Raw genomic sequence first — 17,742 nt, forward strand, 5'->3', positions numbered from 1 at the left:
CTATAGATGTCTAACAATTTAGCAGATTTTCATTTATCCTAGACTCTAACATGCATATTTTGAAACTACATACTTCTAGTATATATACACAGGTACATACTTCCACTATATACATAGATATATGTGTATATATATATATATATTCCTCAGGTAATTTTTTTATTATCCAGGCTGAGATCCTACTTCCTATATTGTTCCTCATTGATACCTTGCGCTGAAATGATGTCATTAAAATTACTAGTCTCATTTCTACTATACACACATTAGTACATAAAAGAATTCCCATAAGGGGATTTATACAATGATGTCTTTGTAGAAATGAGATGAGTATGACTATGAATATATTTGCAGGCATTTTAATAAAAATTATTGTCTTTTTGAGATGTTCTTCTTGAAGTTAAATGAGGCACAGGTTATGCAGAATACAGTACATGGGCCTGTTGTTTACTAGCAGGAAGAGGCTAGATAGCTGAAAACCAAATTTCCTGATTCCACTGAGATGGGCTTCTGGATGTAACCCGTGTTGCATGAATCAGTTGTCCTCCTACCGACTTTCATTGAGAATTCAGAGGAGGCAGGGAGCATGACGGTTTTGCAGGGGAAGTCATCTGTGGCTATGCTGGCCGATTTCTTTTCTGAGTCTCCTGTTTGTGACAAAGGCAGCAACCCCATCAGGGGCCAGTTCTCCAGAGTGCTTTAACATCCTCCTTCCTAGGGTCTATTTCTTCATTCCTTCCTATGATTCTATGAGATATGTACCTCCTTAATAAATCCCTTTCAGCTTAAACTAACTAGAGTTCATTTGGTTTTATGCAGCTAATGAATATAACTTAGACTAGAGAATGTGGCTCTTGCTGTGATAACAAACCTAAAGTAGGGCACTGGTTTAATGTAGCAGGGAAGCAGTCCAGTGGTTGGCCACAGGATAAGGATGTTATAGATGAAAACACAGACAACAATTATTATGTGACAGTGACCATATGGTCAAATTATGATCTGCTGTACCTTAGAAGGTAGACATATGCCAACTAAAGCTATAGCATGAGATAAAATGCTAGGAAATTTCAAAATATTAGTGTGTAGTGTTGGTTTCCTGCCTCTTTCAGCACCATCTTATAAGAAAGACCCACCTAGCAAACCTTCCAGAAGAGATAGAAGAGAGCACAGCTCTTCTAAAGGAGGCACTCTTTTCTCCCTTTCCCTGAAAGAGGAGTTGAAGGAGAGTCCTACAATTTGGAAATGTATGAAGTTGACAAATCCAGCTATTTCTATACCACAAACCAAGGGAACCAACTCCTTACTGTCAAAACGGCAAGAAATAAGATTTATGCATTTGCCCTGTCTTTCCTCAGTGAACTATATTTTAAGTAACTCATGAGAGAAAGTTCTTCATTACAAAACTCCACATAACAAATGTGGAAGAAATGATAAAATTGGAAAATCACGATTTTGCAACCCGTAATGTAATATCTGCATCAGGCAATGGTCATCAATGATAAAACTATTAGGTAAACATTTGATGGGAACTTATAATGAAGAAATAGGACTGAGACCACTCACCTCTACCATTTAATTATTATAAAAATAGTCTTGCCCTCCAAAAAAGCAGCAGCAGAATCTAATCAAGGTTGACTTAATGTTCACTTACAGGAAATATAAGAACAAAGGAACAATTTAAATAATATCAGAAGAAAGAAAGCAGGCACAATCAGAACAACAGACCCTATTTCTGTAAACAAATTGATGCCACTACATGTAAAGAGATATAGACAAGGATAGAAAATTAGAATGAGAAATAGACAGAGGAGGAACTATCCTACATTAAGAAAGAAGGCATACAAAAATAAAATAAACAATCGAGTTAAAAAAGAAACAACTATAAAAATTTTTTGAGACAATCTTGGAAACAGGATTATGGATTATGGATCAGATATTATACAAAATATTATTTGCCTTGTTAGAGTTGATAATGGAGGGTGGTTATATAAGAAAATGGCCATTTTTGTTTTAGATACTAAAATATGTAGGGGTGAAATAACATTTGAGGTTGGCTTTAAGATGCTTTAACAAAAAATTCAGAGATGAAGTGATATTTTGATTATTATTGAATCTAGGAGATGAATATAGGGGAGGATTTTTTTTAACAATTCTTTTTTTTTCATTATGTTGAAAATTTTCATAATATAAAAAGTTGTGTTTAAAAGGCAACATCAACAACAAAATCTAACTACAAAATTGCAGCCTTAGCAGGAGGTACTCTTTCACACAAGGGTGCCTGCCCCACTGACAAAGCTGGCACCATCCACGTAGACCATCAGTTTAAGAGAGGGGGAAGCGAGTGATTCACAGAGGCCACAAAATAAAGAGTCTTCAGGCCTAAAAATGACACTACACAAGATTTTTGTTGCTCTTAATTCACTCATGAAACTGACCAGAAGTGCAGTACAATTTTGAAGAAATTCTTTTGCCAAAGAATCTGCAAGACTAGCCATCCGTAGCCTAGGCTATTTAACCCTAAAGCAACCCGCAAGGAAGGGAATTTTACTCAATGACAGAACCAAGTGCTGCCAGGTAGGTTTAACAAGGAATTTTTTTCTGTTGCCAGTAAAGGGAGCCTCTGCTGTCTGCAAGGTGGGATTTGCTATAGACTTGTGGTGTTGTATGTTTCCTATTTTCCCATTTTTGGAACAAAATCTTTCACTGAAGTCATCCTACTCCTATTTGACACTGTTTATTGAATGCACTGAGGGCAAATAACTTACATATTAATATATTAACTCATAGGTGACCATTCCACAAGGAATCACATTCGGACCTCATACAATGTACTGTACACCACCATTAGGAGCCCTATTCTATGGTGTCTAGGAGTCATTCCTGGAAGCTCAGACCTTCCAAGTAATCTGTGAGCTATCGACATTATACTTAATAAGTGATTTCCACTCTAAATTATCTAGAATGGAGTCTGTCGTCTGCAACTAAGACCTCTGAAAAATTCAGGGAGTTTTAAAACCATTGCCTTTCAAGCTTTTCCCAGATTTGTTACAAGAGAAAGAGTTTGAAACGACTTTTGTACTTTGCTAGAGCTGCCATAACAAAGTACCAGAAACTGGGTGGCTTAAACAACAAAAATGTATTACCTCACAGTTCCCACAGCTAGACATCCAAGGTCAAGGTGTTGGAAGGTTTGGTTCTCCCTGAGGGATATGAGAAAAAATCTGTTCCATGCTTCTCTCCTCACTTCTGTTGGTTTGCGGATAATCTTTAGCATTCCTTTTCTTGTAGATGCATCAGTGTGATCTCCACCTTCATGCTCACGTGGTATTCTCTCACGTGCATGTGCATCTACATCTCTACGTCCAAAATTTCTCCTTTTTATAAGGATACCAGTCATATCGGATTAGGCCCACTCTCATGACCTCATTCTAAATTGATTACCTCTGTAAAGACCCTGTTTCCATATAAGGTCACATTCTGAAGTACTGAGGGTTAGGGCATCAGAATATCTTTGGGGGGGCACAATTTCAGTTCATAAAACATTGTGTACAGTTTAACAAAAATTATAGCCATTAGTGTTTAGACCCTGGTGTTTGTACTAAAACTGTGAAGTAAATCTGTTATCCCTTTTTTTAGTTTTACCAAATACTGGGTAAAACTGAGCTTCACAGTATGAATGCTAAGTACCAAATTATAATAACGATAAATATGGCTTGATAGTGTCAGCTATAAAACAGACAGCTTGAAATAACTAAGTTTACTTTACAATCCAAACATGCTAACACAGAAAGCGAAAGCTGAAATATTTTAATGGTTCTTGCATGCCTTAGAAACACATCAGTCCAGCAGAAGAGATGTAAATGATTATACAACGCTACAGAAATTTCAATGCTGGACTTCCTAGCATATTTATTCATGGTTCCATTTCCCAGCAACATTAAGAATTGTTAACAAGTTCCATATTTCTTGCTACAGAGCAAATATATATCTTTTTACCACTGTCTGTGAAACATGCTATATCAACCCATCACATGTCTGCTTAACTGAAATGAAAAGGAATACCACATAACCACTTCAAATTCAAATTTAATCTCAGTTATAGAATACCTATCAAAGGTAACCAGCAGAAGTCTTCATTTTAATTTGACTTTAGGATTTCTTCATGGAGAATAGGCAACATCTATATAAGTAGTATAGCAAAATCTAGACTCCTGAATAGACTTCAAGAGATAAAATTTCTCAAAAAGGGAGTGAGGTATGTTGTAGAAACCAGAAAAATTTTCATTTTCAATACTGAGTTTATATCTAAATAGGCAATTTCAACAAAAGGTCAAGATTAATAATAGTGTCACATTTTTTCTAGAACAAACTGGTCATTATTCAACCACAATTCAGAGGGCAAAAGTTTTTTAATTGCCAGCAGTGGTCACGGAGTCATACTGATGCTCTCCCTAAACACACTCATGTGCGCACACACACACACACACACACTCATGCCTAGATTCCTGTGGTCAGAAGTTAGAGATATAACTAACTAACTTTGGCCATTGGTCTTTGGCCATGAGTAGGACCATTACTCAAAGGCTCACAAGTGGCGCATTGCACATCTAAAATACACAACCTATTGTATTGCTATACACCTAGACCCAGTAAATGAAATCTAGAGTTAAGCAATGTGCAAACAGCACATCTGTATGTCATGGTCCTGATCATGAAAGGCAGGAAATGTGTTCACCATTGTTTACCACCACATCTTCAGCACCTAACAGGCTGCTTTGTATATAATACTGATTATGAATGCATGAATAAATATAAATAAACTAAATAAGACATATGACTCAGTAGCTTAAAATTAACCTAATCTGGATTTCTCTTAGTTTGGTAGTCTTTATATTTCTGAATGTTTCTTTAAACATCATTAAATTCTTTTCTATTTTGCTTTATCACAGGATATTGAGTATAGTTCCCTGTGCTATACATTAGGACGTTGTTGTTTATCCATTCTAAATGTAATAGTTTGCATCTACCAATCCCACCTCTATTGCTTTTATTTAAAAAAATTTTTTAACATCTTTATTGGAGTATAATTGCTTTACACTGTTGTGTTAGTTTCTGCTGTATAACAAAGTGAATCAGCTATACATTAAATAAGATAGTACATGAAAAGGTTTCACCCTAAATAAATGTTTTGTTAACATCAATATACTCAACACATTCTCTTTAAGAAATGACAATCTGACACACTAAAACAAGAACACTATCCTATTTTTATTCAGCACAGATTACTTGGAACATATTGCTTATGGAATTCCATGGAGGTAAGATGAAAAAGAAAGATCAACTTCTACCATTTTCTACATGAAAAATGAAGCACAGAAAAGGAAAGTTAGCACAAAATAAAACAAATATGCATACTAATGAAGGTTAAGATGATAGTCCGAAGACTTCTATTGCCAACTCTTTCTTTTTTCTTCTAAAAGTCAGGATCAACATTAGAAGATTCATCCTAAAAATCACCATATAGATTACACCAATAATTTGTAATCACCATGCTTGCTTCCTCCTGCCACTCACTATAAAGTTGCCACGGTAGCAACTTTTCCTTGACAAAAACAGAAGTCACTTTAGAATTATATGAATGAGTCCTTACCCTCTACCTGCAAAGAGATGCAGCCTTTGCCAACCAGAAGAAAGAGGTCAAAATATTGGAGAATTATCTCTGAATGGCTGCCAGCATCTCCCTTAGATCTCTATGCTTTCTTCAAATATCTGGACTTTTAGCAACTAAAAAGCATACTCAAAATGTGTAGAGTAGTTTCAATAGGAGCTGATTGAGTTGAAAGCTAACATAGTTTTCCTAAAATTGTGGAGATAAGTATTTAATCCAAAACCTAGCCTGAAATTTTTTGGCCAAATGCCCAAACTCTAAGCAATGTTTGAGTCCCTGGCCCTGTGACAATGTGTTCTCTTGCATAAAACTGCTGAAAATCAAAGCTAAAAGCCTTCAACAGAAATATAAATATAGAATGTGATTTAGAGGTGCTCTGGGGCTTCCCAGGTGGCACAATGGTTGAGAGTCTGCCTGCTAATGCAGGGTACACGGGTTCGAGCCCTGGTCTGGGAGGATCCCACATGCCGCGGAGCAACTAAGCCCGTGAGCCACAACTACTGAGCCTGCGCGTCTGGAGCCCGTGCGTCTGGAGCCCGTGCGCCGCAACGGGAGAGGTCCGCGCACCGCGATGAAGAGTGGCTCCCGCTCGCCACAACTGGAGAAAGCCCTCGCACAGAAACGAAGACCCAACACAGCCAAAATTAAATAAATAAATAAATAAAAATTAAAAAAAAAAAAGAGGTGCTCTGCCTCAATACACCCCATCGTTTGAAACAATAACTGCTGAATACCAGTATTCCTGTTAATTGTGTCAAAACCGACCAGTGACCAGCGCTAGACCTGGAAGAATTCATTTTTTTCCTAGACAATGAAGAACAAACTAGAATAAACTTATTTTAATAATATGTTACAATTAATTTTATACTTAGTAGGTCAAGTTTTTTTTAATTTCACTAATGATAATGGGACCTTTTCAGAGCAATTCTGAATAGGTATTGCTATCAATTTCCTCAAAAAAAAAAAAGAAGGAATTTGGTACTACGAATTGATAGTGTAGAGAAGTGGGAATATATAGATAGGTATATGTTTTGAGGATATTAAGTTAGTAAGTGACACTAACTAACATATATTGAGCAATTAATTTACCTGTCTGATAGTCTTCTAAGTGTTTTATATGGATTACTTCATTTAATCCTCATAATAAACCTACGAGATGAGTATTACTGTTTCCCTCACTTTTCCTTCAGGAGGGAGATTAAATTATTTTTCCAAGCTCTCAAAGCTAGAGCCAGAATTTTTCAAGGAATCTGACTAAAAAGTAGAAAATCATTCACAGTGTTCAAGCTTTTTGCTTGTGGGGAGTGGGGACCAAGAGATTCTGGTATTGTCTCTTTCTAAGCACAGTATTCCTCTCCCTAGTCTCCTTGTATCAGAAATTAGACATGTCTAATTATACAAGATGAAAGGAAATGGCAATATACTGTGGATTCCATCCATGCTCAAGGGTTTTGTTATTATAACTGGTGCAAGAAATGAAACTAGCATAACTGAATGGTGAAATCACTTATCATTCTGGTGAGCTGGAAATCAACACTACGTATATATTTTTATTCTTTTGTTGTATTTAACTCATTTTAACCCATGCAAGTAGGATTTAATAAAAGAATGATTAAAATATGGTAGAAATTACATTCCACGTTTACATTCCAACTGCTGAACAAGCACTGAACTAAGTTTAACTGGTGAATGAAGCTATGTGCTGGTATTGCGAGCAAAGTTGATTTGTTTTTATGAACTACCTTGACACAAGGTTAATAAGTAAAATTGATATTGTAATATGGATCATGAAACAGCAATACCTCTTAAGTGTATTTCAAGATACCTTTTAAAAACTAGGAGTAGAGATAACAAAACAGTTCACTGGATCCTCACATTTGCAAACACCTACCAGTACAACCAGATACTTCCTGAACTTATGTTACACCACAGTAGGCCCTGACCATGTCTGGAGGCAGCAGTCACTACACATTCTAAGATGTTCTGAAAGGCAAGTGGTTGTAGGTAGGCTGCAGCTCAGAGCATTTGCCTGACATCTTTCATACATTAAAAAAAAAAGGTCAGCTAATTTTTGATGCCTTGTACCTTCTACTCTACCAATCATTTAAGTATAAATAAATAAATAATTGTGTGTGTGTCTCTGTGTGTATTTTTACCATCCTAACAACTTCATTTATAACATTATTTGAAGCTGACCGTGTTTTAGTTAACATTTCAGTTATTTTCATTCTTTATAGGTGCCTGTGCAACAGCTTCTCATGCCATTACTCTGCCTCTTAATACACCAAATAACCCCTCTATAACATAATTCAGTATTACATAAAGCTTACTGTGATCACCTTAAACGCAAGGTCTCTGTCATTCACATTAGCATGTCTTGTTCCAAGCTATAGCCTGGTAATTGCTCAATAGGTGCAATTTAAATTGAAGTGAAACTAAATCTCAATTCAATAACTACGTTGGTAGAACCTGCAACATCGCTGGTTCATTTGTTAATTTATACTTTCATTCAAAAAAGAAATATTTACTGAGTTCTTAATGTGACAGTAGCCACTGAACTGGGGGATGAAAAGACAAAAGTGAGACTTGGTGCCAACTCTCAAGGAGAAAGTAGGCCAGTGTGGAAGGTCAATATGAAAAGAGATAATTATATGATCCAGCAATTCCACTTCTGGATATATATCCAAAGGAAATAAAAACAGGATGTCTAAAAGATATCTGTACTCCCATGTTTATTGCAGCATTATCCACAATAGCCAAGATATGGAAACAGCCCAAGTGTCTGTCAGAGAATGAATGACTAAAGATGTGGTGTATATATACAATGGACTAATAGTCAGCCATAATAAAGAAGGAAGAAGATGGATGGACCATGGGGCAGTATATTGGTGAAAAAAAAGCCAGACAGAGAAAGACAAATGCTGTATGATATCACTTATAAGTGGAATCTTAAAAAAAGCCAAACTCATAGAAACAGAGTAAAATGGTAGTTACCAGGAGGCTGAGGGGGGTGGAGGAAATGAGGAGATGTTGGTCAAAGGGTACAAACTTCCAGTTATCAGATGAATCAGTTCTGGGGATCTAACTCACCGCATTGTGATTATAGCCAAAAATACTGTACTATATACTTGAAAGTTGCTAAGAGAGTAGATCTTAAATGTTCCCACCACAAAAAAAGAACTAGTAACTATGTGAAGAGATGGAAGTGTTAGCTAACACTATAGTGGTAATCAAATTGCAATAGACCTGTATCAAGTCAACATGTTAACTTACAAAATGTTATATGTCAATTATATCTCAATAAAGCTAGGGAAAAAATAGGATACAACAAGAAAGACAAAAGAGAGAGATAGTTACATGCTTAGGAAATGCAATGAAGGCCTTATACGTAGTGTACTAGGAAGAGACGGGGAAGTGTGGAAGCTGAATGCAGAAGGATTCTACAGCAAGAGGTCACTCAGTTACGACATGACTATGGTACCGGGGTTGCACTAAAAAACCAATGAGTTAAGAAATAAACTTGTAAACAGTATAAACTCAGTATAAAATACTCATATATTTTGCTTTTGAAAGTGCAAAATACAACTAACCTTACAGGATAATTAGGTTTCATGACATGCTCCCTCGCAGAAACGAATGAGAAGTATACAGATGCTAGGCACAGGACACCTTAGATTCAAGTCAGCAGCTGGAGGTTCACCATTACCCTTAGAACTTATAGTTAACTTACCTATGTGAGTGACTTTGAAAACCTGTGAATAAAGTTATTCTCATCTTTAGGTAAGTCCTCGCAAAACCTTTTAGAATCATCTCCATTAGAGAAGCTGCCAGCTTGTCTTGCAAGATTGTGGCTGCTAAGTGCTGACAATACCTTGAAGTTAATTCAAAAGAGGCTTTAAAAAAGATAACTGTAATGAAACATAGATTGAAGGGTTACCTAAAACACTACTTTCCAATTACTTCAAATGTATAGATATACTTCCACAATACTTTAAGCCTTCAAAAACACCAAAACCCAATAATCCCAATACGCAGGAGATATTTGATACTTTTTTGGACCTAATTATAGCAAGTATATAATTTAAAGGCATTAACCAATATTTAGGGCCAATAAACTATATGTAATTAACAAATTTGATTTCAACCAAAATACCTTCTTCATTTTGTCACCTTCTAAGAACATACATAAAACGTGTTATATTACACAAGGTAAAATGAATTTTCTGCGGAAGACTACCTTAACTCTGTTTAAATGTGGTCAGTCTATCAAACCTATAGATACTACTTGTTCCCCCAAAAGAGTGGTAAACTGAGTCAAATGGTTTATTTCCTTTAATTTTAAAAATATCCATGAATGTGGGAGCCTTAATCAATAAAAGTTAACCCTTTCATCAAGTAAAGACATAAAACATATACAAGTGACTCTTGAACAATGTGGGGGCTAGGGGGTGCCCACCCCTGCTCAGTAGAAAATCTGCTTATAACTTTATAGTTGGTTCTTGTATTGGAGGTTCTGCATCCTCAGATTCAACCAACCTCAATACGTATTATTCGAAAAAAAATCTACTTATAGATAGACCCTCGCAGTTGTTCAAGGGTCAATTGCATTTACTGTATTCTTAAGGAAATTTAAAATAGATTAAGAAAAATTAGGTTCATTCATATACAGCTCACACTACCCATTTTTGCTTAGAGAGCTAAGTTCTAGGTACTCAGTAGACATTGAAATATATTTGCAAAATTGATTGCATGAAACAGGCATTACTTTTAAATATTTAAGAGTAAGGGCTTCGCAGTAAGGCAGAACTATTCTAGTTCCAGCTCAGCCGCATACCAGCTCTATGACCTAAGTATGTTAACTTAACCTCTCCAAATCATAGTTTCCTAACTGAAGTATTAGGGAACTAATGCCAAGCTAATGGAATGTTAAAAAAGTAAAAGTAATGGCTATAAAACATTTATCACAAAACTAGGTACATAGTAAATGTTCTTTTTATTACACATACTGTACTTTGAAAAAATCAACTCTTTTCTAAGCTTACAGGGAAAATATTCAACACCAATATTTATTTATAATACTGTCTGTGGCAAAGGACATGTATTATACTTTTATCTAAGATGTCAATAAAAAAATTCAATGTCTTGTGGGAAATGTCACTAAATGTATAACTGCATTACATGTATAAAGCAAAACAAAGTAAAGATGGCATATAAACCATCTACATAGTATCACCATAACTTTCAAAAAGTATGTCTGTCATCTTCATAGGCTTAGAACAAAGACTGGAAGGAAATGAGTCAAGATTTTATTAGCAGGTACTGGTGGCAATTTTTTAAAATTTTACTTCTCTTTTATAAAATTCCTAAAGCTGCACATATTACTTCCATTATCAAAAAAGGGCTGCATTTGAATAAGTTGACAATCATTTTCACATTTTAAACTAATTGACCCAATAACTTATAACAATAGAATAGATAATAATTGTTGCTAATTTCATACATATTATTTCTTTTTCCAAAGAGATTTTTTTTCTTTTTAACTAAGGCACACAAACACACTCATTGTAAGTTCTTCTACTCTAAGCTACAAAAGAGAAAGAACTTGCCAAATAAGGTTTGTAGTGCCATTGTCTTTTTGCTTTATTATATGCTTAAGGATTGACCCACACAAAGCTGTAGAAAGGGTGACAGAGAAAACTAAAGCCATAACACTATTTTAAAAGATCAAATTTAGAGACAGTACTATGCCAGACATAAAAGTTTAATGCCCTTAAACAGTAACCAATGCCATGGCATGGCTTCCAAACATTTTGCACTCCAAGGTTTTTGTCATTTTCTGTCTGCTTTATTACTGCAAATATTGTATTTGCATGAAATAAGAATCTTGGTGTTTTACAAAGTTATCTGTTCCCCGTCGATTCAAAAGTCGTTCAGCATGTGGCTGCAGAAGAAATTTTTCCATGATAATTATAAAAATAACTAGTAAGTCTCCAAGAAGAAAAGAACCAACTTTAAAAAAAAAATAAGAAGGAACAAAGTTATTTTCCATAAAACAGTGTTCGGTGATAAAAGTAGAAGTATTTTTGGACTAGAAAATAATATATAATTTTAAAGGTATGCATCTAAATAGAATGACTTTTTAAAGACGTTTCTTAGAAAGCTTTTAATGCAACAGGCCTGCTAACACAGGATTGAATAGCTGTTGGAATATTTTCAACTCAACTAGCTTTCTTCAACCCAACACAGTGAAATAAATCAGAATATATCTGAAAGAGTGTATATAAAAATCCATTAAGACAGATTAGAATTCACAGTCCAGTTCAGTAATAGCATTAGGTCCTATATCTGGCCCTCTCATATATCACAACAAAAAAGGCTGTACCAAATTTAAGGAATATCAAATGCACCTAGACAAATGTATACTTTCACACCACATATTATTCAACCAACACAGAATGCAAAACTCAAAGCACTATAAGAGAAGAGCAGTGAATCAGTACTACCTTTCTGTAAACACACTGTTTATGAGAAATAAAGGATATATATAATGCTCATTTTAATTATGGGTAGTCTACATATCACATTCCAAGCAGATAGCTATTGTCTATGTAATACAATGCCAACACAAAATGCCTTTTTTCGTCTCTGAGATATTGCTAAAAAGAGCCACAATTACACTTAACAGACACCCCCCAAAAAACAGAAAACACAATAAATCACTGTTTTCCTTCAAGAAAGGACAATCCATCTTCAGTACTAGTAGAGTAATATGGAATTTAATAGTACTAGTATATGTTGCAGAGTCTAAAATCTTGATAAAATTATGAGTTATGACTGATAATAGATCAAAGTGTCCATGTAGCCAAATGAAGCTGATATTAAATCTTTAATAGCCTGTATATAACCTTGAGTATTAGAACCCAATGATGTGGATACAAGTACTTAAGGAGATATAAATCTAGCTCAGTGTCTGTGAGAAAATATTGCCAAAGTTTCAAGTCCTAATGGAGAGTATTAAAACACTTCTTGGCCCTGAATCAGAAAAGGGTTCTGTTGGAGTTGATACAAAAGAACTAACTGAAGTGTGATTGGCAAACCTAGGGGACTCGAACTTGGCCTGAAAAATCCAAGTTCCAGGGAAGAATTTGGTTATTAAAGTTTCAAACTTCTGAAAGCTTGTTATGCTACCATTTAATTGCAAAATAATTTTCTAATTAACTTTACAACTAAATCAACTCTACTTACTAAAAACAAAATTTAAATTTAATACTGACAAGAAAAAGTCTTTACTATAATTGTAAGAGCTAACCTTTTTTAAGCTTTTATTATAGGTCAAGCACTGATCTAAGCACATTACATGTATTCTCAAATTCTATAAAATTCATACTGTAATAATCTCCATTGCACAGGTGAGGAAACTAAAATAATTTAGTCAAGATCACGCATTTGGCAAATAGGGATTACTGAACTGGGATTACTGAACCATTTGCCACTCTCCTCCCATCTCTACAGAAACTCAGGGGTGAAGCTGGGTGTGGGGGGGTGGGGGAGGGGAGTGAAGAGCTGAAACTGATGCTCAAGTGTATAAACCAATTCTACAGTTTTCAGAGCGGCTTCAAACTACTAAGTTCACCTTTAAAAGGTGTTAAAATGACTGATACACATTATACATTAAAAAAAATGTTTTGAAAGAACTGTGTCAAAGGAGAAATAAAAGATAATAAGGCCCACTCTGCATCTGAAACGGTGGACAAACAAGTTCATCTAATGATTTTGTTTTTATGAATAACACTGGTAGTCTTTTAAAAATAGAGACTGCTAAACAAGATAACTACACTCTAAATAGTTAACATTATTACCTTCACTAAATAGGATGGAAATACAATGAATTTTCATTCACCAATGTTAAATGGAATCCCATACAAAATAATTTGTGAAAATGTGCTGCAAGCTATACAAAACATAAAATAAATGTATATATAACAGTGTTCGAGATAAATCTTATATCACAAATAAAAAATGGCAACCACATTTGGTTGGTCAACTGGAATACCACTTCAAAAGAACCATATTTAATCTGGAATTGTGTATTTTCCCCCACAGGATAATCAATGAAAAAGGCTTTGAGTTGCTTCCTTAGATTTCTGGGACTTTTATCAATGAATCTCAGAACTCATTTGTTATGTGAATACTCTGCAAATCATTATTCATAATATAAATATTTTATTTTCTTTCACTTCTTCTAGCTCCAGAAGTGAAATATCCTGAATTCTAAGCATCTCTCAAATCATCTTATGACTTAAATTGGCTGAGTTTCCAACTTCAATACATTATTTTATGAGCATTTTTCATAATTTAAAGACAACCTGTATTATTTCTTCATAATCAAAGTAACGGACATTTTCAAGTCCGCAAGTTTCTAGGGGAAAAAGAAAGACCAAAACTGCGAAAGATTCCAAAATTCAAGAACCTTAACTGCAGAACACTTATGCTTACATGTTCTCTAACAAAAATCACTAACCACTAAAAATCACCAAAAAAAGTCAAAATTTCATTTCCTCTCATCTTCTGAAATGCTTGGAAACATATCTATGTTGAAATGACATAAATGTTTAAGATCTGAAGTGTCAATAAAGGTCCCTTCCTTTGGGTGGCTTTTCTGACTATTGATCTTTTTACTGTGTAACAAATAATACTTTCATATAATTAAGAATAAAAAATCTTATTAGACTTTTTATTGAAATATAATTGATTTATATTATTGCGTTAGTTTCAGGTGCACAGAAAAGTGATTCAGTTATATATATTTTTTTCAGATTATTTTCCATTACAGGTTATTACAAGATATTGAATATAGTTGCCTGTGCTGTACAGTAAATCCTTTTTGCTTATCTATTTTATATATAGTAGTTTGTATCTGTTAATCCCAAACTCCTAATTTATTCCTCCCCCCTTTCCCCTTTGGTAACTGTAACCTTTTTTTTCTATGTCTGTGAGTCTGTTTCTGTTTTGTATATAGATTCATTTGTATTATTTTTTAGATTCCACATATAAGTGATATAATATTTGTCTTTCTCTAAGACAATTAGATTTTTATCTACCACTTCAATGGACATTTTCTTTGCTTCTCTGTTGAAATGGTTTTCTTAGGAAAACCAGCACTATTAAAAAAGACAATCTAACACTAAGTGTGCTGTGTTTTGTCACCCTTACGTCCAAGGTTACTAGAATACACAAACAATGAGCAACTTCCAGTCAAGCTCAGGCCTGTGCAAAGAGAGGTCCTTTCCACTTCCCCAAAATAAAGTGCAAAAAATTGCCTGGATCCCAAACAGTTAGTGAATTACTTAATAAATAAATACAATTAAAGCTGGGCTTATACACAGGCTGTCAATGCTACTCTCCCTAACACTACAGGCAAGTTTTCAATCTTCTTGTGTCTTGAGAAAGAAAAAAACATTTGCCAAATTATGTTCCTGCCCCCATCCCAGATGGCTTTCCATTTGTCCACATAGCTCTCTAGTTGCGGCCCTCCTCACTTTATAAACGTCACTGAGAATTGTCCCTACCCCGGTTCCCCATCCCCCAAGCCCCAGTGCTAGTCGGTGGAGTTCTTGAACTTGACCCACAGAACCCCCCCCCACAGCCCCCGCCGAAGTGCACTACAAAAAGCATTGCGCCAGATGCTTTCCAATCCTCTTCCTCGTTCTCTCAGTTCAGAAAATCACTGCATTTATTCCCCCTGGGAAAGTGGATTCAATCCCTCATTCGCACTGGAAGCGCCCAGAAAGGAAACACAATCACACACGCGCGCGCGCGCGCACCCACAGCCGCATACACACCACTTCCCTTCCTCATGTCCAACTCTGACAGCACTCAGACCACCAAAGCCCGTTCCCTCCACCCTTCTCCGTCCAAAACCCCTAACAGTTACAGAAGACAAGTGGCGCGAGAGAAATCTGAGGTTTCTATGGGTCAATGGAAACCTCTTTCCCCCCGAGCCCTTGAGGGGCTTTGGAGGCACAATCGCCACTTCTCTTGTTGCCCCTTTCCGAAACCACCCATAATTGAATGCTCCAGCGCCGACCCGCACCAACCGGAGGTAAACCCGGCGTGCGCCGTGGTACCTTCCTTGTTGCCAACCCGCCCTCTGGAGGGACACCACTGGGACCCACATAAGTTGACCCCTGGGAGTCCCACGGAGACAGAGGGAAGGAAGGGGACCTACGCGCCCAGCCTTGTGCCCCTGTCTTTTCTCGGCCCTCGGTAGTAGAAGGGAGTCCAGAGGCTCCAAGAGCTGGGCGGGGCGAGAGGGCAAGATGAATAAAGTTAAGAAAGAGGACTGCTTGAGAATTGCGTGCTCCTGAGTTGCTGAAAAGAGGAGCCAAAAGGGAGAGCGCAAGGCACGAAACCATAAATCGTGTCTGCCGCGATAGGGGAGGCACACAACGACACCGGACGCGCTGGAACCCGCCGCGGGTCGGCGAGGGGGCGGGGAGAACTGGGAAATTCGGAGAGCGCGAACTTACGGAAGAAGATGTACTCCGTGTAGCTGCTCCAGATCTTGTCTTCGCGGTACTGGTTGACGAAGGCGGCGGTGCCCGAGGAGTTACACGCCACCATGTGGAAGCCGGCCTCAGACAGGCGATCGAACGCCTGCTCCAAGTAGGTGAACTTGAGGTAGAAGCGGGACGTGTACTTCTCGGGCGGCCGGTCAGGGTCGCGGCTCTCGTTGAGCGTGTCTCCGAAGACCTCCTTGGCCAGCGCGATGCGTCCGCACACCATGATGCGCGCCACGCGCCGGAACTTGGCGTCCGCCTGGTTGTCACGCACCGTGGTGTAGGAGCCTCGGTAGCCGAGCGTGAGGAAGCCGGAGCGCTTGTCCGGTGCGCCGCCAGCCCCGTGCGCTCCGGGACCCGAGGGCGCTGCGGCCGCCGCCCCGCGCAGCAGCGCCTCGCTGCTGCCCTGCGAGACGTTGTCCTCCAGGTCGCTCTGGCAGCCCTCGTCGTTGAGCGAGTTCTGCTTGGTGACCTTGGGCGACAGCAGCTTGACCAGGTCGGTGAGCTGGAAGTACTCGGCCTCGCGCAGGAGGCGCTCCTTCTCGGGGAAGTGCTCCGGCAGCGCGAGCTGCTTGTCCCGCAGATAATCCAGCACGTACCTGAAGAGGAAGCCGTCCCGGTCGATGAAGAAGCGCGCCCGGCTGTCCCTGGGCAGCTCGCCCCGGCGTCGGGCGCCGCCCCGGGGGCTAGAGGGCGAGAACATACTGGCCAGAGTGCTATCCGGGACGCTGAGCAGCGTCGAGTGCTTGGTCACATAGACCTGGCCCCCTACGTTCAGCTCCACCACCTCGGGGAAGGGCGAGGGCGCGCAGGGCCCCGGGGCGGCGGCTGCCGACGCGCCGGGCGAGCTGGACGAGGAGACCATCTCGCTAATGGGCAGGATGGTGCCGCCGCCGCTGCCCGTGTCCTTCAAAGCCATGGTCCGCCCCGCCGCTGGGCAAGTGACCCTGGAGAGCCGCACTTTCTCCTTCCCGAAACCCGCGCCCTGCACCCCCGGTGGCGTGCCCCTGATGCGCCCTCGGGCCGGGCGGCACGTTTCTCCGGCCGAGGAGGCCCGGTTCAGGGCTCGGGGCAGCGGCGGCGGCGGCGGCGCCCGGGCTCCATCGGGGGAGCGATGTGCAGGAGAGGAGCTCTGCGGGCGCCGCGGCGGCGGCGGCGGCGGCGGCGCGAGGAGGAGCGGCTGCTCCTTTGGGGGCGACGGCGGGGAAGTGTGAGAGACTTGCGAGAGGCTCTTAAGCTGCCGCTCGGCTCTCGGCGGGGAGGGCGGGAGGAGGGGCCGGAGCAAAGAAAACTCGCCGCCCCAGCAGCTTGCGAGCGCGCCGCGAGCCTCGAGCGCGGACGGTGGCGCAAACTACTCCTCGCAGCCGGGGAGGCGGCACTGACGTCAAGCCCGGGACTGGGACCCGAGCCACAGCTGTCATTTAAAGAGATAGGTGCCAGCCTCCGGCTGCGGGGCTCCGACGCTAGGGGGAAGGACCGAGGGCCGAGCCTGGAGGTGATGCTACTTGACAGCGAGCG

The 17,742-nt window shown here is 39.1% G+C and overlaps 1 protein-coding gene across 1 annotated transcript in view; it reads right to left on the bottom strand.

Moving 5' to 3' along the window:
• The window catches only part of KCTD8 (potassium channel tetramerization domain containing 8), a 276,658-nt gene extending 259,208 nt beyond the window's left edge, over positions 1 to 17,450 (bottom strand). Inside the window, exon 1 of the mRNA XM_061191346.1 lies at positions 16,195 to 17,450. Within this exon, the coding sequence (XP_061047329.1) occupies positions 16,195 to 17,143 (949 nt within the window). The 5' untranslated portion in view covers positions 17,144 to 17,450. The remainder of the gene's footprint in view (positions 1 to 16,194) is intronic.
• Positions 17,451 to 17,742: the final 292 nt, after the last annotated feature.

This window comes from Eubalaena glacialis, chromosome 5, assembly GCF_028564815.1.
Source record: "Eubalaena glacialis isolate mEubGla1 chromosome 5, mEubGla1.1.hap2.+ XY, whole genome shotgun sequence".
Lineage (NCBI taxonomy): Eukaryota > Metazoa > Chordata > Mammalia > Artiodactyla > Balaenidae > Eubalaena > Eubalaena glacialis.